Source organism: Taeniopygia guttata, chromosome 11 (assembly GCF_048771995.1).
Source record: "Taeniopygia guttata chromosome 11, bTaeGut7.mat, whole genome shotgun sequence".
In the NCBI taxonomy this organism is placed as follows: domain Eukaryota; kingdom Metazoa; phylum Chordata; class Aves; order Passeriformes; family Estrildidae; genus Taeniopygia; species Taeniopygia guttata.
Window position 1 is genome coordinate 14,503,993 of NC_133036.1, and position 23,194 is coordinate 14,527,186.

General features: G+C 42.9%; 1 protein-coding gene and 1 long non-coding RNA gene across 6 annotated transcripts in view; one reads left to right on the forward strand and one right to left on the reverse strand.

Moving 5' to 3' along the window:
* The window catches only part of LOC140684882 (uncharacterized), a 36,903-nt gene extending 32,052 nt beyond the window's left edge, over positions 1 to 4,851 (reverse strand). For all 5 annotated transcript variants that reach the window (XR_012057813.1, XR_012057812.1, XR_012057811.1 and 2 more), the window contains exons 1-3: positions 4,696 to 4,851; positions 3,683 to 3,765; positions 456 to 571 (exon numbers count right to left, since the gene is read on the reverse strand). This is a non-coding gene — a long non-coding RNA (uncharacterized lncRNA). The remainder of the gene's footprint in view (positions 1 to 455; positions 572 to 3,682; positions 3,766 to 4,695) is intronic.
* A 2-nt stretch (positions 4,852 to 4,853) lies between these two features.
* Positions 4,854 to 17,647, forward strand: CCNE1 (cyclin E1; the record flags this gene model as incomplete). Its single annotated transcript, XM_072934526.1, has 11 exons — positions 4,854 to 5,428; positions 5,691 to 5,781; positions 5,966 to 6,034; positions 12,280 to 12,422; positions 12,507 to 12,642; positions 13,437 to 13,583; positions 14,281 to 14,376; positions 14,727 to 14,861; positions 14,944 to 15,055; positions 15,142 to 15,299; positions 16,148 to 17,647. Coding segments are annotated over 11 exons (1,785 nt in total), but the record flags the coding sequence as incomplete, so codon positions are not given.
* Positions 17,648 to 23,194: the final 5,547 nt, after the last annotated feature.

Here is a 23,194-nt window from a genome sequence, read left to right on the forward strand (position 1 = left end):
AAAATAGGCTCTTTAATTAGCTCTCTAACTATATGAAAAATAGTTTCCTTAGCTGTATTCCACTTACAGAAATAACCTCTTAAAACACTTCAGCCTCACACATACTACAGCAGGAAAGCCTCAAAACAGTACCAAACTGCAACTGAGGTAACAATTGCACAAGTTTTAACTCAGTATACACCTAAGCTAACTTTTTCCCAGGGCAAATTTAACCCCAGTGTTTCTCGCCAGAGAAAGGCTTTACCTGCAAACACGTGCACATCCATACAAACCTCTCTAAGCTCATCAGCCTTCCTCCAGAAAGGGAGCAGGCCCTGCACCATCCCTGTTATTGTACAGGCTCAGGTGGAGACTGAGACAAGGCAGCAATTGCCCCCACGCTCCTCGTGTGCCTTTGCAGAGCTTTTAATTGGTGTTTGTAAGCACAGCTCTCAGTAACTTTTTCAAAAACTCACCTCCAGAGCAGGTCACTGCCTTAGCAGAAGTAAGCTGCTATCTCATGTTCTTCTGCACACTCCATAGGAGGTAGCTGTAGGCAGCCTGTCTGCTATTTTATTTTCCTGTAATACAGCTGAGATTTGAAATGTTAACCTCTGTAATCAAAGTGAAAGCTACCTACGTGTTTCTGTATAGAAATACTACTTTATTCTGTCTCCACTGTTATTAAATTCTAAGTTGTGAATTCCAGTTATCACACTAGTTATAAGAGCAATAGGCTTACCACTCTTTTATTTTTTAAAAACATCAATGTAAAACATATACTAGTAACTGTTTTTAATGTCAGCTACTCCAGTAGCTACGGTGAGGAACAGTAACTAACAGTCAAGTGGGAATCTGAGCTCTGTTTTCTAGTTACAAAATAAATGTCAGCCAGGCTGAATGGAATGAATAAAAGTTAACCTAAATAGATATATTTTGCCTCTTCCTTAAAGAAAAGCAGGTACAAATTGGAGGGATTATAATGCCTCATAGCCTGCTGCTTATGAAATCTTGTCTAGGGAATTTCATTGTTTAGCAACACACAAGTACAAAGCATATACATTTTGAGCACAGATGGCTTCCTAACTGAGCACTCACTTGTTTTCATTACTATGCTCTAATATCACAAATTTTTCATATTTATTATGTGAAGCTGTGAATGTGCCAGACAAGTCACCTTACTCTGAATATACCACGATTTACTTCCAAATGCAACGCAGATGGAGTGAGCAAGACCATATACTTTATTTTTAAATGTTAACACCAATTTGAACTATTTGAGACGATATGTAAACATCTAAATAGCAGCAAATGGTTATGTATCTTTTTAAGGGCTACTGTGGGCAGCATCTGGGAACACTGTCAGTACAAACATCCACGGGAAAAAAACCCTTTCTCTAGCTCTTCTTCCACAAGAAAAACGGACAGCTTAACAGTTCCTTTGGAATACTGAGCAAGAAACCCAAATAGATTTCCATTCCAGAATACTGAGTTTCCCAACTCTGTGTAAAAGCTGGGAAGCTCCTGAAAGCATCTATCATGAAAACTTTCATTTCTCTTAAAGCACAAAACACTAAAGAATTGAATTGCAGAAAGTGTTAAGCAAACTACTGATGTTTATGGAGGCTCTCCTGATTATCTCTGAGACTTATCTCCTTAATAAAGGATTTGTTTCTTATATTGCTGTAACTCTGTTCTGTTCTATTCTCTAACACTGGTCAGACTTTTAGAATGAAGACTGGTGTGGAAGTATATTGATGTTCCTGTGACTTCTACAGTAAAATGTAGAAGTTATAATTAACTCTAAGCCCTGAATTTGTCCAAATGTGTAGAGAAATGACTGCATTCACCTCATGTGTCTCCTGACAGGTAGGTTTAAAGATATATTCAAGTTCAGAGACTGCAATACTTTTGCAGAAAAGGTAAACCAGTAAGAGCTGGAACTGCAGAATTGAGTACAACTGTTGAAAAGACAAAATATAAAAGCCAAATGGAAATTTTGTCTTAGTACTGATTTTAAAGCTTATCTCAAAGCTGCTCCAGCAGCTTTGTGCATGCCAGCAGTGGCAGTAACTGCTTCTGTACCATCCTTCATCTTCAGGAGTATTTGGTGCCTTCCCCCTGCTGTTGAAGGTTTCAATGTGTAATTATTATGTAAGGAAATGAGCAAACATTGCTCCACTGCAATGTGGAGCAACGGCTTTATGAGTTATAGATTATCTGTGCAAGCACTTCCTCTGGCACAGGAAGGCAGAGATTAGTGTTTGCCACTCTTCTGATGTGATCGAATCACATAATACCCCATGGAGATACTGCAACAACAAAATATAAAGGCACAGTACAGAATACAGAGTTACTGCACACCTGTTCGTTCAGGAGGAATGAAAAGGAAGAAAACTTCCTTGTTCTGTTCAGCTTGCAGTCAGGGACTGTTCTAACTGGGTGGACATCTCACACATGCTCATCTGGTTCACAGGTACTGAAGCCCTGTGAAGGTTACATCATTTTACCCCAGTGCTGTTTATCCTTTCAATGATTCTATTCTCAGCATTCTTTCCTAGTTTAGCCTTACCAGGGCTCTGCCCATAACCTACCTTTTGTGACTTGTCTTGCATTTTGACCTTGTTCTTCTATTCTTTAAACTAAGCTCTTGTATTCAATTTTGTTTTGTCTGTATAGTATCATTCTAATTTATAGATTAAAAATGTTTCAACCGATTTGTTAATAAAGTTTTTCTGAAAGTAGTAGCTTGGAGCAGTGACAGTTTGTTCACTGAATACATTTTAAAACCTTGGACACCACCAGAAAATGCTCATAATGCTGTGGGCAGGTCAAAGAAAAAGCACATCAACAACCCAAGACAAGGTGTAATGAAATGTTTAAAACATATCTGACCTTTCAAAAGGACATACACCCTGTTAAAATCTACTGACCTATGAAGATTACTACACCACTTTAAGTCCAAAAGCAATTCTGACAGCAGTCTCTTCTTGCCTCTGGCTGAGAATGGCCTTTTGGGCCTGCTCTTCTGGACGTGCAAAGCAGGCATGTTTGCTGCCAGAGTCCTGGAGAGAGGCTTAGAGGGGGCAGAAAAGGGCCTGAGCCTTTTTTTTTTTCTTTAGATCCTGAATTCTCTGTGCCGTTTTGTTACAAACACAGCTGTGGGGTGATCCTGCACCCTCCAGGTTCCTGAGGTATGCATGCAGTGTATCAGCTGTGCACATGGCATAGCTCCACGACCTCAGGAAATCAGAGGATTGGACAGACTAAAAATACAGTTGCTTGTCAGACTAGATTGATGAAGCATGCTACAGCCAGAGACCTTGAATGCCAGCAACAGCCCATATTTCTGGCCACTTTTTTTAACTCCTTAAATTGACTTGATTCATCCAACTCAAACAACTTGAACTGTCCAATTTGAATCTAAGTTTTTTCAGTTGTTTTGGGTGCAAGTGATACTTACCTTAGGTTGGTTTGTTTTGGGTTTTTGTTTTTTGGGGTTTTTTTGTTTTTTTTTGTTTTTTTTTCATAATCTAGAAGGCCTACTTCCTATGTTGAAATAAACAACATGGATTTAAGCATCTCTAATCTATGAGCTTCAAGATGCTTTTGATCTTGAGCTGTAAGCTCAATTTAAAATTCTGGCTATGCACAAGTGGTTTTGTGTAATGGTCATCATGGGAAGAAAGAAACCAAAACTTACAACTCCAACATCCTTGTAAACTTCTGCCTCCTGACGTGCTTGATCAATGATCTGGGTCAATGGAAGAGAACTTCTTGGTGTCCCTGCAAGAATAATGCTGCTTAGCCCAGGGCATGCACAAACCAAACCCATGGACAGTAACAGCTTTGGGTAGGTCATCCATGGGGCCTGCACACTGAAACAGGGACATACAGGGCAAATTTGTTCAAAGGCTGCCCTATCTCCTTGTGACATGCCTTAGTGACCTTTCTTTCCTTAGCTGAACTTGGCAGAGCTGCTGTACCTATTCAGCACCTAAATTTAATTCACAAACTTGAGGAATGTCTGCTATAATCCCCTATTGCACTAGGTCTGCTCTTAGCTTGCTATTCACATACTTGTAATTAATCCTGCATTAGTAATGCTCCAGACAATACAACCCATGGGCACGACTGACCTCTATGTCAGCACAGAACACCTACGCCAAGTGAGTTAAAAACCAGTTAAAGCTGTCCTTAATCTGCAAAGTTGACTGTCTCTGATCTTCATGGCAGAAATACACACACAGATTTTGCTGGAGTTCAGTGAATTTGCCTTAAGACCAAAGTCTCTTCTGATATTTGGGCTCCTAAGGCCAGGCAGTGGGAGTGTGAAATGGAGACTGAGCTGAGCCCTGTGCCAGCTCTGTTGGCAGGCCTGATTTCCTAGCACGGGGGGAGCTGGCTGTCCCACCTGGGGCTGCTTCTGGGCAAACGTGGGGCACATGAGCTCTGGGCATCAGCCTGTCCAGGGCAAAGTGGGCTGTCCTGACCAGCTCTGCCCACCCTGAGCTCCTGGAAAGGTGGGTGAGGAGGCCAGGCTGGAGCAGATCCTGCGTGTTGTCTGAGCTTCCCACTGCCTCTAAGGGCATGAGAGATCTCTAGCCAGCCTCCATCTGAGCAAGTCCCTGACCCTTGAAACACAGAGCTGGCCGAGCCCGAACCCCTGTTTTCCCAGCCAGGTCCCTGTGTGGAGCTGCCTCCCGCCGTTTTTACCTCAGGAAGGGGGAGCGCTCAAACGTAGGGCGCTTCATGAGGGGCCCGTGGCTGCGGTGAGGGGACATCCTTCCAGGGGGACCGCAGCCGGGATCAGGGGTGACGCCGGCGACTCGGTCCCGGTCCGGGTCCCGCCGGGCATGCCGCCCGCCCGCCGCTTACCTGGCAGCGCTCCCACGGGCACCATCCCGACCACCGCGGCCGTGAGCCTGCGGGGAGGGGAGGCGGGCGTCAGCGGGGCCGGGCCGGGCAAGCCATGGAGGCGGCCCCGCCTCCCGCAGCGGGCCGGGACAGGGACCGGGCCGGGACCGAGCCCGGGACAGGATCCTCGGCTCGGCTCGGCTCGGCTCGGCCCGGCTCGGCCCCGGCCCGGCCCGGCGCGGTCCCACGTGCCACCGCCGCTCCCGCCGCTTCCGCGTCCGGGCCCCGCCCCGGGCCCGCTCCGCGCGGGATCCGCAGGCCCCGCCCCGGCCCGCCCCTGCCGCGGCGGGACCCGCGCGTCTCCCGCGCCCCGCCGGCCCCGCCCCGGCCCGCGCGGGGCCACGTGCGCGGCCGGGAGGCGGCCCCGCGCCGCCGCCGCGCGTTTAAATGTCCCGCCGGGCGCGGCCCGCGCCGCGCGCACGGACGGGAGCGGCCGCGCCGTGAGGCAGCAGCGCCCGGCGGAACTCGCCCTGCCCCACCGGCCCGGCACCCGCCGACCGCCCGCTCCCGGGCGGCAAGGGCCGGCGCGGCGGTGAGTGAGCGGCAGCGCGGGCGGGCAGGGGGCGTTGGGGGAGCCGGTGGGGCCGGTCCGGCGGCCCGTTGCGCGGCTCTGCCGGCCTTTGTGGGGGGGTCTGCGGCCCGCTCGGCCCCGTTCCACACGGCGCTGGGCCGGCCCAGGCGGGTGCCGTGCGCCGGGAGAGGTGAGTGCCCGCGCCGCCCTGCGCGGGCCCTGCAGGCCGGGCACCCCCAGCCGCCCGCGGCCGGCGGTCGCTCAGCTTCCCCTCTCTCCGCAGCGACTGCGCGCACGACAAGGCTCCTGCCGAGGGGGACGCGGGTGCGGAGTCCGCCATGCGAGCCCGCAAGAGGAAAGCCGATGTGGCCACGGTGAGTGCGGGCCCGGCCCCGCGCCCTCGGCGCCTTTTGTTGGGTGCGGGCCCCACGCGGTGGGCCGGGCCGGGCCGGGTGGGCCGCGGGGCTGCGCTCCTGCGGGACCCCGCGTGTGTCACAGCTGCCAACAGCTGCTTGTCCCGCCGGCTGTGCTCCGGAAATCATGTGTCGCTTCTTGTAGTTCTTACAGGATCCTGATGAAGAAATTGCCAAAATGGAGATGACTAGAAAAAGGCCGTGTGAAAAACAGGTAATTGAATTGGCTTTATATGTAAATATTGTAATCTTGTTTAACCCTGCAGTTACTTTGCAGTACCTCATTATTTATGGCAACGTGGTGAAACGTGCTGCTGCCACATGCTGCATAGTAGTGGGGGACTGTTGGCCCTGGTTGATGATGGAGTGTGCAGAACAATACAGTTCATATTTCAATACAGTTTTAAAGCTTTTGTAAGATATAAGGCCTGTGTTGGTCTGAAGCATTATGTTAATGCTGAAGTGTATTCAGCTGTCCTGGGGTTGCAAAGGTGCACCTGTCAAGCCTTTGGACCTATTCTGCATGAGGTGCAAAAGTACAGTCATGTGCTTATGTACCTTGTATCTGCTCCTTAAGCAAGCAGACAGAATCATCTCTTGAAGTGGTTCTCTTTGCAGCCGTGTCTCTACTTCTTTGTCATCTGGGAAAGAGGAAAGTGTCCCTTTTTTTCCTAGATCATCTCTATTCCTATTGACAAGGGTAATTATTAGACAGGCTAAGGAAGGAGTTCTTGGTTAGAACCTGGAAGTGTGTACTAGATACTCATGGTATAGTAAAACAGGCTTTGTTTCTCTGCAGAGCAAAGGAATATTGCTATAAAGTTACTCTACCTGTGAAAATCAGTCCTCCAGTGGAGGTTGATAGTGACCATTGCCAACTTTCTCAGCAAGACATGTAGAATGAATCAACTTAAAAAGTCAAAACTTATTTTACTGGTGTCCTCTAGTTCCATTTGTGTGCTTTCCATATTCTTGAAAAAGCAGATGCTTTTGGGATCTCTGTTGGATGCTGTGTGATGTTGAAAGCATGATGCTTTTGTACCTTGAGTAGCCTGTGTTCTGGAATAGGTTCATTCCCCTCCTTTTTCCCCTGAACACGTGCACTCCTGCTCAGTCACTGTCACTCCAGCCTGTCACTGCACACGCAGGGTGATGCTCAAGTTGCAGAAGTCACACTCAGGGTGTGCAGCCTGTCCTCATTTGGTAGGTGAGGCAGTGCAGAATGTGGCTCATCTAACCCAAAGTGGCAGCTGGAAGTTCTAAGACTGAAGTGCTACCATAACAGATGGGCATCATTGTTTGGAATGGCCTCTGCTTGTTGCAACTGCGTACACTAGTTATCAGTCAACATATTAAGCAGGGCTCAAATGGTGAGCATTTAATGAGGGGATCTCTCCTTCCCTTCTGTCTTTCTTTTACACAGTATATTAAACTAATTTCTCACTTCTGACAAGGAAGAGCTGCCTGTCCTTCACTGCAACTTTCTCCTTCACCAGAAGATTCATTCTGTTTAAACTGAGCAAGGCCTTCTCGTGCATGTTTATTGCATAATAACAAGGTATTTCTTTAAAAATCTCAATGGGGACCCAATTTTACTGTCTTCCAGAAAGACAGTGGAAGGAAACTTGAAGTATCTTTTTGCAATATGTTGACCTTCAATTTTCAAGGCAGATAAAGACTTCCAATTTTGTCTCCTTGTTTGTGCTCTTGGCTTGGTAGCCATTTAGTGTTACTTCAGTATGGATAGGTAAACTAAAACTTAGATAATATAGGTAGTACGCATCAAAAATCTTTACTTGGGAATTTTTCAAGGTAATTATAGTATGCTGGTGGAATTTGACCCTTTCGTTCTATAAACAATAAATAATATCATGCCTATATCTTTCCCTACATAGATCAGGTATTTTTGTTGTGACAAAGTAGCCAGATTGTTCCAGATCTGGTTAAAAAAGCTAACATTTGGCTGCACAGCAGCAGTTCTTCAGTCTATGGTGTGACACAAGCTATTCTCTGATATAAATTGCCATGGACCACTAATGAGAATATGTTTATGGTTCCAGCAGCAGTATAGCAGGCTGGAATGATAGCCAGGGCGACAGTTATTCTGTGGAGACACGACAGTTCTAAAATGTAAGCAGCTATAAATCCACTGCAGCCTATGCCACATGACTTCTGCATTAAATAAATTGTTTACTGACACTAGCTTATCCACAAGGCAAAATATCAGAGTCACATCCCACTTTATGACATCTTCATAGTCAATTCATTAGTTTGCTTCTGTGGAACATAAGGCCTCAGTTCTTAATTAGGATGCCGTTACCCTTTATGTGATGAAAGGGTGGCTATATCATCAGGTCTGTGACAGCAGAATATTGCATAAATTCTGTGTTTGATTTTGGAGAACTGGCACTGCTGTAATTCTGCTAGCAATTCTCATACTAATTCTGGCTGCTTTGTGGGGATGAATACACTTCTGAGGCTCCATGTAAAACAAAATTCATCTAACTAGATTAGAATAATCTGTGTAATTGTGATATAAGTTGCATGAACACCTCCATATAAAGTGAAGAATTGAATCTATAAGTTAGTTTCTTTAGATGAAACTAGCTAATGTTTTCACATGTGAAGGTGGAGTAAACTCTCATGAAGGAGTTTTGATCAGTTTCTCACTAGATGTTTTTCAGAATCTGATGTTAGCATTGTCAGAGTGCTCCACATAAGTGTTTTGAAAGTAGGCTCAAAAAGTTTCTTTTACTAATGTAGATTAACTTTTGAAGATTCAATTAAAAAACTAAACAAAACAAAGCCCACAAAAAAGGAGTATAAACTATATACATGTTGAGAACTGACTTGGCTCTAATCTGGATCAGGACATTTTAAAGGAGTAGACACTCCTAAGCTATCCCAATAGGGTTGGACCAACTTAATAGTGTGAGCTGCTGTTTTCTATCCTGTTTGCTAAATCTGGAATTCCCTTGTGATGCAAAGAAAAATTACTTCAAAGTAATGCATTTTATGAGTGAAAAATGGCTAGAATTATAGGTCTTGCTGTTTCTGATGGGCAAACTAAGGCTGTGGACTTGGAAGTCATGCCATTGTCTATGGCATAAGGTGCTGCTTTTAGGGTGACAAACAGGCCTGTTCCCCTGCCATTGATTTCCATGCTGAGAAACCTCTGATGTTGCTGTTTGAATGCAGTTCTGTCATTCTTTTCCTTCTGCTGCACTCCTTGCTTGTCAGTAGAAGCTCATTCTGGTGGCTCCTAACTCACGTTGAGGTGCCCAAGTGTTTCAGCAGTTTGTATTTTTAGGTGTTTCTTCTTAACTGAAGGCCCTGCCTGGCCTTTAACCATTAACCCCAGTGGTTAACCTGCTGTTTTGTGTCTGATCTATATCCTGAAGGTTGTTCAAAAATATTGTTTTCTATGAATATTTGGTGTATCAGTGAATGGTGACATGCTGCAGAAAACTGAGGTCTGCTTATGTTTGGGCTTTAAAAAGACTCCCACTTCTGAACTTCGGGGTTTTCTCTGTTTGGAACTGTATGGGATTGGATGCTCTAATGGTCTTATCACCCACCTTCTTCCTCTTGGTACCTCTCCTCCTAATGAGCCTTCTGAGGTGCTTTTTTCCTCCAGTCTGTCTCTTGCTCTTAGGTCTGAGATTGAGATCAGCATCTGATTAGTTGCTTCTGTACCTGGAACAATATTGTGGGTGTCACCAAGCTTTCTTGCTGGGCTCCACACAGATTTGAAGAGGCCATTCTCCCCAGTGCTGTTTTTGCTTCTGTTCTACTTCAGCTCATGTTTGTCTCAGAAGTAAGCCCAGGACTGTAGTGTTTCCTCTGCTAGACTGCACAGATTCTGGGTGATATCTGTTGCTTTCTGACAGGTCTCCACTTTTGGATTGGCTCTGTGCAAGCCCAAAGGAAGTTCTTAATGGTTTCCTCATACCCTCCCCATCTTAAACTGTTCCTTTTTTCAGTGGTGGTTCCTATTTCCTTACAATTGCAGTGTGAGGTAATGCAATTTCTTGATAGTGTTTCTTGCTTTCGATTGAGTGTCTTGCTAAATCTGTTTTAAAGATTCAAGAGCCTGATTGATATGTTCATTCTCTCAACCAAAATCTGTGCCAGAGTTATGGTGCTCCCTCACCCACACTAATTAATTCCTGTCTCCTTCCCCATAGGCTGCTTTCTTTTGAGGCCCTGCACATTAGTTTCATTCTTGTCTCCAGCTGAGCTGTGTACTTGTAGTGTTGCTCACATCTTTTCCCCAGTGTCTTGTTAAGTGACATTATGTTGTTGAAAACTTTGTTTTTCCTTCTTTTCAAAACACCTAAGAGTCTCTTGAACTTTGATTTCTATTTCCTTATAGAAAATTGAGGGTGGTGAAATATCTTTAGTATTGTTGCATGTGATGTGTCTGGGAGCTTTATGAGCTCTTGTCCTTCAGAAGCTGCTGGTGTAGTAGGCACCTTTAAATAGATACTGTATAATCTACTGCTTTTCTGTTTGCTGATTAACTGATAAGACAGCACTTCTCCAAAGACTGTTGGCAGCTGGGCTTGCTGTGCAGTTTGGAGAACAAAGTGTGACTAAAGTCTAGTTTTGAGGGAGGACAAAAATTAACTTTAAGCAATGCTGATGCAACATTTTCATTCAAATTTCAGTTTGTGAGGAGTCTGTAATTTTTAAGATAAGGATACTATTCCCTTGTTTTGCCTCCTCCCCACCCAAATTAAATCCTGGCATGGCTGGGTATGTAGCTATGCTGTATTTGCATGTAGAACTCCCAAGAAGAAAAAAGACTGATCTGTGTGTCAGTAACTCAAAGTGCAAAGCTGTCTTAGCTGTGAGAGAGCTGCAAAATGTGGTTTTTGTTTCATCAAGTCAGTGGTTTCTGTTTGTGAAACTGGTGCAGGAAGGAGCCATTTTGCTGGAAAGTGATGTCATATGTAAAGAAGATGGCAAAAATCAGCTGTGGAAGCTTTCTTGCAAGAGGCAAAGTTTCACAAAAGTGTTTTACTTGATAGTGCCTAATGATTCTTCTGAACTTGTTTTTAATTTTTTTTTTAGCGCATTAGAAATCTGTTGTGGAGTTCTGTCCTTTTAGTAGTGCAGAACTGATCAATTTGCAGTAAGATGGCTGACTTCAGTATTAAACAGAAATGCCAAATGTTGATTTGCTTAGGCATGATGACACGGTGCTGGCTTTCTATTCTACTGCAAATAAAGTAGTGTTTTCCTGGGGCACTGTGTGAAGTGTACAGGATCCTGTTAAAGAGTTAAGATGGTAGAAGAGTAAACCTAGATTTAAGTTCTGGTCCAAATAAAGTGTTATAGGTTTAAGTTCTGGTCCAAATGCTAGGTGAAGTTTTGAATATCTGATGTTTGCAGACTAGGGCAGAATTTGGTGTATTAAATTATCAGCTTGATAGTTTAGTAGCAATTGTTTAACATGTACTTGGCTGTATTCTGAAAATTGGGTCACATGTGCTTTGGGTTTTAGTTTAACTCTGCTAAATGAATGAGTACAAAATCCTACAAACTATTTTGCTGTGTTCACCATCTGAGATGCTTTGCATGAAAGCATGGCTTCAGGCATATTATCTACATATTCCTTACCAGAAATCCTGACCTCATATTTGGGTCTTTGAGTTCCATCTGCTTGTTCTTTACCTGAGGGTAAGTATGTTTTTGGTAAAAACAAAACACAGCATGAGAGTAGGAGGTTCTGACATGGGTATCTTTCCATGAAACAGTTGTGGGCCTTCAAAAGAGCAGGGTGAATGTTCTTCAGCTTTAGTTCCAAACTTTCTCTACTGTGCTTATAAGCAAAATCCCCTTTACTCAGCTCAGGTGAGGCCACATCTGTAGCGTTGTGTCCAGCTGTGGGCTGCCCAGTGAAAAAAGACTTGAGCATACAAGAAAGGTCCATTAAGGTAATTCAGGAACCAGAGCATCTTGCTGATAAGGAAGGGATGAGGAAGCTGAGGCTGTTTAGCCTGGAGAGGAGGGCTGTGGGGATTTGTGTCAATTGTTTATAACTGTCTGAAGGGAAGATGTAAAGAAGGTGGAGCTAAGCTCTTTGTGTGATGGGACAAGAGGAGATGAACACATTGAAGCAGAAGAGGTTCCCTGAGTATCATGGAATGCTTTTTACTGTGAGGGCAGCCAAGCATGGCACAAGTTGTCCAAAATAGTTCTGGTGTCTCCATCCTTGAAGACACTCTCAAGTCTTCTGTTCATGGGCCTGGGCAACTGGCTCCTGTGTGAGCAGGGAGCTTGATGAAAAGACCTAGAGGTGCCTGCCAGCCTCTGCCATTCTGTGATTCTGTGCAGCTCAAAGAGAGAAGACATTGGCAAGAAACTGTGACAGAAGTTAAGAGTGTTACGTATCTACAACTAAAACAATGACTTTAAAAAGCACAGTGTAAAATCTCCTGTTTGATTTGCCAGAAGTCCTGGAATAACATCCACGAGCATGCCCACATGCTGATCCCTACGCCGGATAAAGACGACGATCCCGTTCACGTCGATTACTCGCGCTTTGTCCATCTGAGCGTTGTTCCCACCAGAGCCACCCCACTGCCAGCCCTAGGGTGAGTGTGCTGGGCTGCTGCTGCTCTGCCTTCCTCTTGTTAATTATCAGTCATGATCCAAGACTAAACACTGATCTCTTTTAGCTGGGCAAGCAAGGATGATGTATGGAAAAACATGATAAACAAAGAAGAGACCTATGTGCGGGATAAATTCTACTTGCAAAGGCACCCCCAGCTACAGCCTAAAATGAGAACCGTCCTTCTAGACTGGCTTATGGAGGTAAGCTGTTCTGTGCTTGTGAGTGTTTCAAGTGTGCTTTTGTTGAAGTGCACTAATAACTGTCATGAGTGCACTTCAGGAGCATGTTTAGCTCCAGATACTTGTCTTCATGTTAAATTTTGTCAATGAATGACACCAAACTTAAAGAATATATGATGTACTGAGCTGATGATTTTCAGACTGTCAATACTTTCTGTTACTCATTTAGATTGATAGTAGGCAATAATCAATTTGTCCCTAAAACAGGGTAAGCTTTTAAGGTCACACTGCAGACAAAGGCTGAACAAATAATTACAAAAGTCACTGTTAGAGGGAAGGTGGGAAGCTCAGATCAGATTCATCTTCCAGCCTTTTTGTCTGTTTTTGTCATGCAGAATGTGCTACAGCTCCTCTTGTGTCTGACTGTTTCACTATTTGGATGACTTGGTGGCATAATCCCTGTTCTTAAACAGCTTGTGAGAATTTTCTCTTTTGAGGTGTTGGAATGATGGATCTTTGCAAAAAAATGAGGAACTGATGTTCTGACATTGTTGGAACATGTGCTTGCATTTCCTAGAAGGTTTTTCACTCTGGTCTGTTTGTTCTTGGAAGTTATTGTAATGGCAGTCATCTTGTGTCAAAGGAAACTGTTTAACTCCTGCAGTTAGTTAAAATGTTACTTCACAATAGCAGTGAAGTAGAAAGCCAATATGAATTTTTTGTCTATCTCATGCTTTTTTTTTTAATACATATGTAACATCTAGTTTTGACTTTAACACTGTTCTTGACCTTTGTAATCTCTGTTGTCTCTCCAGGTTTGTGAAGCCTACAAACTTCATAGAGAAACTTTTTATTTAGCACAAGATTTCTTTGATCGCTTTATGGCAACACAACAGGATGTTGTAAAAACACTCTTGCAGCTTATTGGTGTCACTTCTCTATTCATAGCAGCAAAGCTTGAGGTAAGTGTCTCCAGCTTTGCTTACCATAAGAATGTGAATAGATGCAGCACACTTACTGGATGCTGGACACATTGTAGAAAGCTTTATGGAGTTACTTGCTATCATTTTTTTCAAATGGAAGACAGAACAAAGATTTTTTTTTTTTTTCAACATGCCTTTTTTTTTTTAGAAGTGGGTAAAATTATGCTGTGATATTAGCTAGTTTTCTCATTAGAGAATTCCATGTTGGAATAAATCTTAAATTTTAGTTGCAGTTGCTAAATGAATTTTTGGTTGACTGCTGTATACAGAGACCACTTGCTACAATTTCATTGCAACAGAGTACCTACTGCATGATAGTCTGAGCTATTATTGATTGGAGCAATTTGAGCTACTAAAATACCCAGTGCTTTTTAAGTTCTTAGTCATTTAAGAGAGCTGCTGTTCAGTCTGTTCTTAAGCAAGAGATAAAAGGCCTTTTCTTTAGGATGGTTAAAAAAATCTTGATGTCAGTTAGGATACAATCACAGTGGTGCTGTAGTAAAACAATGCAGGTTTGTGCTGATTCATCCAAAGTGGGAGTTGAAGGCTATAATGAACAAGAAATCTGTGTCTATTAAAGGCAGAGAGCAGAGGATTTAGAATGGGGGGATAAGGAACACATGAAACTAGTTGCAGCCTGTTCCACAAATTAAATATTTGATCTCCTATCTTTCAGGAAATTTATCCACCAAAGTTGCACCAATTTGCCTATGTTACAGATGGAGCCTGTACAGAAGATGAAATCATCAGTATGGAATTGATAATTATGAAGGTAATATTTACAAGTGGAATTAGTTTGTAAAAATATATAGCACAATCAGACTAAAAGCGGAGCTTCTCAGTTAATCTTAGGTGCTGCTAAGAGGCACAGTTTTTCTTACTAATTAGAGTGCAGTGTTTTCTTTAGGTAACAAGTGATCTAAAGCATCTACCAGGATGTGTGTATTAACAAAATTATTTGTTCCCTGACTATCAGCAGGAAGAACTATAGGAGAGTAGTTTGCATTTTCTAAAGATGCCTTTACCAGCTGGGATTAGAGTTTGTGGTTGTTTAACCATCTTGCATGGTTTAAGTTAGGAACTTAACTTTAATTGAAATCTTGTGTATGTCTGTTCTTTCAGGCTCTTAATTGGAACTTAAATCCACTGACAGTTGTATCGTGGCTAAACATTTACCTGCAAGTTGCATATTTAAATGATCTGTATGAGGTAATGCTGCCACAATATCCACAGCAGATATTTGTACAAATAACAGAGGTAAGACTGATTTCCTTCAAATGCTGCTTCACCTGGAAAAGTGTTTTTCTTTCAGGCTTACTAAACATCTGTTGTCTTTTAGCTCTTGGATCTCTGTGTGCTGGATATTGGCTGCTTGGAATATACCTATGGAATACTTGCAGCTTCTGCTTTGTATCACTTCTCTTCATCTGAGTTGATGCAGAAAGTTTCAGGTATTGGCATTTATAGACTTACATCTTGTGTGTTGACAAATATTATGCCTTCATTCAGGCAGATAAGTGTGTGCCCTGTGTTGCAGGTTATGAATTCTGTGAGATTGAGGACTGTGTGAAATGGATGGTCCCGTTTGCCATGGCTCTGAGGGAAGTAGGAAGCTCCAAACTCAAACACTTTAGCGGGATACCTCCTGAAGATTTGCACAATATACAGATGCACATTAACAGCTTTGATTTGCTGGTATGTATGTGCAGAATGAAGACAAAAACCTGTCTGTAAAGTCTCTGAAGTCTTGTTTCTTTGGTTAGGATATACAGTCAACTTAAGAGAAGCATGAACAGGTTGAGAGTGAGTGTATTGAGATGATATAAGGCATAAGCTTGGAGTCCTGATCCAAAATTCTTGAGACAAAGACTTTTCTTAGGACTGTCTTGTTCAGTATTTAGTTTAAAAAGATGATTTAAAAAGATGTGCCTTCAGCCTCTCATATCAAAAGCATATAATTACCCTAGAAATCAGAAGCATTTCTCTATCCTTTGGGATACTTCAAGTACCATGTGTTAGACCTTTCTCTCTAGGAAATACCACTAATGTAGTCTTGTCTGATCCAGAGAAAAATAAAGATTGATCACTTGAGACTGATCTAGTGTGACTGTTACGTGACAGTGGTCATTGATAAGCAGTGGTTTTTAGTGTGAGAAACTTGCAGAGAATGAAAATTCTGTTCAACAAATTGTGGTTTCAGCTATTTGGGTTAGTTTTTCTCTTTAGGTTATTGAATTCTAGGCAGAAGTTAAAGTTCTTCCTGCTCAATTGTTTCTGCATTTTGCTTTCTTGAAGGTACAGGAGTGCTTGTATGTTATGAATGCTTAATGCTAATAATCAGATTCTAAAAACTAATACTGATCTTTGAGTTGTACTACAAGTAACTACTATGTATTTATCATTTACTGCTTGGAGGGTTAGATATGGATATATGCATATGCTTTTCCAAATGAACAACCTATCAGATTATAAGACACTGAATTCTATTTATCTGTGCCATAGACACTGAGTAAAGATTTTTTTTTTTTGTCATGTTCTTTCAGGACAGAGCTCAAGCAAAACAAGCCATATTGGCTGAACAAAATAGGACTTCACCTTTCCCCACTGGTGTCCTTACACCACCACAAAGTAGCAAGAAACTGTCTTCTGGACTGCAATCAATATGACTTTAGGAACTGTTGACAGACGATTTTGCTGAAGTGCCTGTTCTGCTGGTTTTAGCTCCTGCTCCATTACAGAAATGCTGCCAGTGAAGTTCATAAGCTTTCACGGAATCTGAAAAGGAAACCTTACTTTCACGTGACAGAAGTTTTTCTATATGAAATAGTTTTATTGAATGTTAAAATATTTTAAAGAAATGGATCAAGTACACCAGCCACTTGAAAGAACACTGAAGTGTGCTCCAGATGCTGCTACGGAGGGTGATGCTTGATCAACTGTTCTAAAAAGGGCTTGAAGTTTAGATTAGTTACTGTGCCTGTTTGTCCTTTGGGTAATCTGCAGATTTCTGTCCCTTGTTGACAAATGGGCAAAAAGTGCTGTGGAAGACAACATTTCAAAGCCTCTTTTTTGAATGGTTGGCTTACAACTTGATGCCTTTTAAAAAACTCTTTTATTGTAAAGCTGCTATGTCTCTGTGTATTCATTTTTAATAAAATGCTGTCTAAGACAGCTGGTTTTATGTATATTTCTACATTTCTTTTAACTATGATCAGTTAAGGCTTTTTCAGACTGTGACCATTAATAATTGTGGCAGTTGGGGATGAGTAGTGTAGTAAGCATTGCTTTATTTATTCACCACTATTGGCTTATCCATGGAAACTTTGTTTGGATACTAAGGTAAAATTGTCATGTTGGGCTACTTGGATTTCCTCTAGCCAGGTACAGGAGGCTGGAAGGGGATAATAAACATGACAAGTACATGAGGAATGCTTCCTTAACATTCTGTAATGATTAGCTTACTGGGAAATTCTTGAATCAGGTTGTCTGGACTGTTACCCTAAGGTGATCAGTAGGACAAATCTACCTCTTCCTAAAAAATAATTCAAACATTAGGGGTTTGGCACAGTATTTGACAAACAATCATGTGTGCAGAGTTTAATTCTGGAGAGGTATGTGCCTTGTTACAGTGAAATCTTTGACCTTTGCATTGTCTGAGAATCACAGAGGTCCTAGTGGGACATTTCCTGGAAACTCATGGTTCTGGAGAAGAGGAGAGCACAGAAATAAATGGTTCTTTGTTTTCTCCCTGTTTTTTGGTGCTTGCTTTGAAGGACTGTTCAATAACATTGAAAACTTTGGTGAGACTATCAGGGTTCATCATGTCCTGCTGCAGATAACTTAAATGCTATAACATTTAATATTTCAGGAAGCTCCTATTATGTTGTTGGTTAGAATTTTTTAAAACAGTAGTTCCCAGCAAGGCTGCTTTTTATTACTAATTTTTAAGTTATTCTGCTATTTTCTCTTCCCTGACCCAATATTCTGATAAATGTTAAAGCTTTAATGTAATAAAAATGCCTGTGGTAATTGATGGTAAGCAAGTTCTTTGGTGCTGCTGGCTTTTTTTCCTTGCAATGAATGGTTATAAGTTCTGTGTTAACAAATGCAAATGTTAACTGAACATGTTTGCTGGTGCCAGTTTAGAGAGGTTTTAATTTCTCAGAGAATTGCATGTCCTAGACAAAGGGGATGTAATTTTTGCTGATTATTGAAGGATTTGCCAAGACATATTTTGGTGCTTTGTCCTTAAATGTAGAAGACAAAATGGGGGTAGGTGAAGGAAACTAATCCTCCTGAAAGGTAGTGTCTAGGCTTAATTCCTAAATCAGCAGCCATGCTTCAGTGCTAGGCCTTTTGGTGTTTATTTTCAGATCTTAGTCCCTTTTGGATGTTTCACAACAAAATTACAAGTCTGGTTTTTAATTTCAGATTGTCCTTTTAAAAATGGGGATTGCATTTAACTGTTCAAGAAAATGTCCTGTAGCAATATTAGAGATATGGTAAACTCTTAACTTTCAGTTTAAGCTAAATATCTTAACTATGTTTAATACCTATGCAAGAGTGAATGTAGATGTTCCATGTATTTCTGGGCTGTGTGGGAAACCAGGATCTGAGAGATAGATACATGTGTGAATTAAACTTGTTCAGACAACAGGCCTCTCTCCAAATGTGGCCTCTGCTTCAGATGGTAATCCTGTTACTTTGACAGTTCTTTCTTTTGTGAAAGGTCAGCTCCCTTATTCTGATGGAAGGCAGTGTGTTCAGAGCATGGAGATGGTGGCTTTGCAGCTCCTCAGGTAGGACTGCCGTCGTGTCCCAGCTGGGGGGACTTACCTTGAGTGTTAGTTTCTTGCTTTCTCACCTTTTATAAAAATTGTTTCTGGATTTCTATTGCAACACATGGATACGGTGTTGTCTGTCTGGTGCTGCCTGTCTAGGGTAGCTTGAAAAAATATGGTTACCACGAGCTGAAAAGAAGATATTTAGAGAAGAAGAGTGCAGGTAATTATAAGGAAGATAGTTGTCCCTACTAGAAAAAAGCCAACCATCTCCAAGAGGGAGTTTCCTCCCTGTTTCCTTGCTTGTGAATCCTCTTCTAGATTTTGATCCTGGCCCAGTCTGGTAGAGGGGGAAGTAAGCTCTGCCTGGCTAGGTAAGAGAAAAAGGTTTGGGGTGTTTGGGCTGAAGTTTGTCCAAAGAAGATAGGCTGGTACCAAATGTTATATTCCTGCAGGCTCTGACCTCAGTTGTGTTCCCCGAGAGGTGGGGAGAGGCCTCCAGGGGGGAACAGCCCCAGGATGATGCAGAGGGGCAGCGCTGGGCAATCCTGAGAAAGCAATTTTGCTGTGCAGTGCTGCACACTCCTCAACTGGAAACTGTATCTCCTTAATAGCTCCAGACCAGCATAAAGCATGCTGCAAAGTAAATTGAATTTGCAGTAACCCAGGTGGTGCATGATTATCTTCTCCTCCTGAAAGGTTTGTCATAACAATGCATCAAACCCTCACCTTGGTCTGAAAGCTGGGGGCATCAGAGAAACTGAACAACAGAAATGAATTCAGTACTAATTTTGCATTACTGCTACTGTAAAATTGGAAGTTGGGGGTTGCTGTGGGTGTATTGAAGGAAATAACCCCAAATGAGTGAGCTGAGGCTGCAGTTGTGAGCTGGGGTGGAGGGGAATGGGCTGGTGAGCAGAAAGGAGGGAGGCATGGCAGTCTCCACTGAGTCAGCCAGCTGCTCAGCTCTTGTAAATGCTGCAGGTACCTAACAGAAATAGTTATTGATATAAATAGTTCACAGAAATAGTTCTGCACAGCTTGTGTCTGCCCTAAAGCAGGAGGGTGGTTTCTCTGCTTCTATTTCTAGGTGTCAGGTCAGCACCCCCTCTTGGTTCTCAGGAATTACAGCACGAGGGCTTTGTTCCATCCCTGCTTGCACAAGGTGGAGGCAAGAACCAGCCCTCAGGCCTGGCTCAGGGTTGTGTGTCTTCCTGGGTGCTATTTGCTGCCCACACACACAGCTCAGCAGCCTGGATCCAGGAGGGATGGTCCCACCACCCTGGCTGGGTGGGACACTCTTCTTCAGCCGGGCTGCCAGGTCAGACCTCACTGCCAGTGCTCGAGGCTCACAGCAGCATCTGCTCTTGGGGGCAGGTGTCAGGGAACCTGAACTTCAGCTTGGGAGTTTTCCAGGCTTTATTTGGAGTAACACCTGCAAGGTAAAGCCTTCTGGAACAGCTGGGGGTCGGTGAGCGTGCAGGTTGACATTGGATGTACCTGCTTCCCCTCGTTTTTTGGCATGAACCTTCTGTTCTGGGGATCAGGGAGCTGCTGTCTCTAGGTATTTATCAACATGCATTTAAAGCAACAGATTATTCATACCCCATCTTCCACAAGCCTCTACCCTCAAAAAGAAAGCAACACTGCCATGTGCTGTGAAATAACACAGGTTAGCTTTGTCTAGCCTTGAATTTGTTGGGGATTAAGAGCAGCTCTGCCTTGCTGGTAAGGCCAGGGGCAGCTTGGCCTGAACTCTTGTGGTCTCTGTTCAGGTTTGGCATTTTAAATAGGGGATGTAGCTCTGTCATGTGCTGCCTGTGGCAGGAAGCAGCAGGGCTCTTCCCCTTCTGGTCATCCTGCCCTCGCCCCAGCCATGGGGTGGCCAGTCGAGGTGGAGAAACTCAGAGATTTGGGGAGTGTCTGTGAGATGGCAGAAGACAAGTATGTACAAATATGAGCAGACTTTCATGTCCATTTCTTGTTGTTATAGCAATTTGTGAAACCTCTGCTTTGAAGTTAAAACTACAGCAGAGCACCCACTTGGCTTGAGTTGATGAACATTGTTTTGGTGAAGATCCTGTGCTCTTTCAGCCACACTATCTGCAAACCAGCTTTAAAGTGTAAAATGTGTTTCTCTCAAATTTTGAGTAGTCCACTCTCGCCACAACTTATACATAATCAAACATTTAACTAAGACTGCAGAATATTGCAATGCTATATGAGCTATCTCCTTTCTATCTCTTGAAATAATAAGTTTATGTCAAGCAGAAAGGGTAGGTTTGTATATGAAGCTTTTTATTTCTGTTAAAGGTGAGTTTGACATGAGAAAAAGAAAGGAAGTATTCTTTGTAGGCTGAATAAAACCAGAGATTTCAAAACTCCCCAGACTGGCATGTTTGAGGGCAAATTAAATGAGATGGCTTTCAAGGAATGAGGGAAAACCTTTCTGATCCCAGGGACTTTGGTCCTACAGATGCTGGCAATTCAGGGGAGCAGACTGTCTACTGGAGGTGCAAATCTACTTGAAAACTGGGTTTGTTTTACCAAGCCAAACATATTTTCATGTTACTGGTATAGTAAGAAAGCAAATGTTTTTATAATGCACTGATTTTTTCTGATTTTCAGCATGACGGCAATAATATTCAAGGAGGAAAAATATGAACTCCTAAAGGTTTGCCTGGGATATGAGGAAAAATTGTGTGCAGCTTCTCCCACCTGGTGCTTGTTCTGTCAGATGTGTCCCAGCCCTGCTCCTGGGGTGGAGGCGAGCAGATGCCTGACAAGAACTGTCTTTATTTGAGGGGAAAAGATTTCCTCTATCAGCCTGTGCTGTTATGAGTCTCAGACTCTTAAACTTCTGCCTTAGCTTGGCTGAAGAAGTAAGAGTTTTGTTGCTTTCTTAAATTCCCATGACTATTGAAAGAAGAGAAGTTACTTTGTTTATGGACAGTGGCTGGGGAGTGGAATGCTTCTGTAAATCTAAATGCACTTAATGTCTCTCTGGCAATACTACAGTTGGTCACTCTTCATTTAAAAATCAGTATTTGGTCACATATACTTTTATACTATTAAGGCAACATCAAAGCACCAAATGTTTGGATCTCTCGCAAACTGTATACAGTAGCATTCCTTAAAAATGAAATAAGGGGTTTAATCAAGAGCTAAACAATTTTCCTGACAGAGAAAAGCAACAAGCCTAAACATTTTCTGGAAAATCATGCAGTTATCACGTATGTGGGGTGGCTGTTTTTCCTGGTGCTAAAAGCATAGCTGGGTCTATTTTCTTCCTTTGAGGGGCAGATTCTTTTATTTCAGTAGGGTCAGAAGCCCAAAGTAACTTATGTACAGATGTGTCCAGAAAGAAGCTGTTGGTGACACAAGGATGTGAATCCACTAAAGCTGACAGGGTGAGCCTGGCTGGTCTACCTGAGCAGGAGCAGACACTGCTCTGATCTAGGATTATTGCTTTTTTCTTAAATATGGATGGAAGAGGCCTCACATACAACTAAAAATAAATGGCTTGGCTGGAAAGAGGAGAGTAAAAATGTAATGAAACTGTGTAGGAATGTGTTTGGGCTCCTCCCAAGGCAAAAGGAGAAGTAGGGACAGCTGTGATTTGCTGAGGTTATCGTGTTCAGACTCCAGTTACACAAACTTACCTATGGAGTGCTCTGTGTGCAACCAGGATAAATGGTTTGAGCTTTCTTGGATTGGATCCCAGAGCAGCAGCATCAGATGGAGAAGAGTAATATGGTGCTTTGTTTTGCAGTTCTGTGCAAGGTGTTTGGATTTTTTTTTTTTGGGGGGGAGCACTCTATCAGGACACCAGCCTCTGCACCTCAGCACCTCAGCCCAATTTTTCTACATGTCAAGAGTTATTGGCCATTACAACACTTAAAAGATAACTTTTATTTTTTCACCCCATTAATTATCTTCCATTTCTTACCAGATGCAAATGTAATTTTTGGACTGTACAGCTCACAGTGAGGTTTGGTTGTTGCACTTGGGTTTAAGATCAGTCTGAGAATAAACAAGTTGCTTTCTCACCTCAGCCAGACCTGCCAAATGCTGCTGTCTGATGTGGGTAAAGCTGATGTTTCTGGGCTCACAGGAGGCACCCCTCTTACCTCTGCCAGAATGATGATGATGAGGATGTTATTTGAGCACAGGAGAGGGCAAATGAAAACCTTTTTACATCTCTGATTGGGAAGTCTGGTTGTCAGCCTTGTGAGAGCAGAGAAAAATGTTTTTGCTTTGGCCAAAATCCTGCAGAATGAAGAATGCTCTGAGGAAAGGTTAGCTGATCCTGCGTGGTGTTATTAGTATTCTGGGCTTCAGTCAGGAGATTAATAATAGCCACAGACAGTGTCTCTTCATATTAAAGTGTCTTCACATGAGTAGTTTGGGTGAGTGCAAAAGGACTGCAAGGCACAAGCAAGCTGTCTTGTCTCGCCCCAACTGACAGTGAGTCAACACTTTAATATAAAGAGCAGACAGTTGGTAACAGTCATTAACATAACAAAGTGCCCTATAGATCACTCCAAATTCATCTGACTGTTTTTAAGCAAATGTTTTCCCCTGAGAAGTGGCAACGGAACAATTTGTTGAATGTTCTGCTGCCTGGGCCACCCTGTTCTGCTGGGAGTGGGAGAGGTGCTGCTTGTGGGATGGCTGGTCTAGAAACCCTTAATAGGGGGTGGTACTTGCTTGCAGTGACTGGGTTGGTTGTTTTATTTTAACCTGATTTCCTACCAAATCTGGACTCATGGGGTTTTGTTTGTTTGTTTTGGGGTTTTTTTTGTTTGT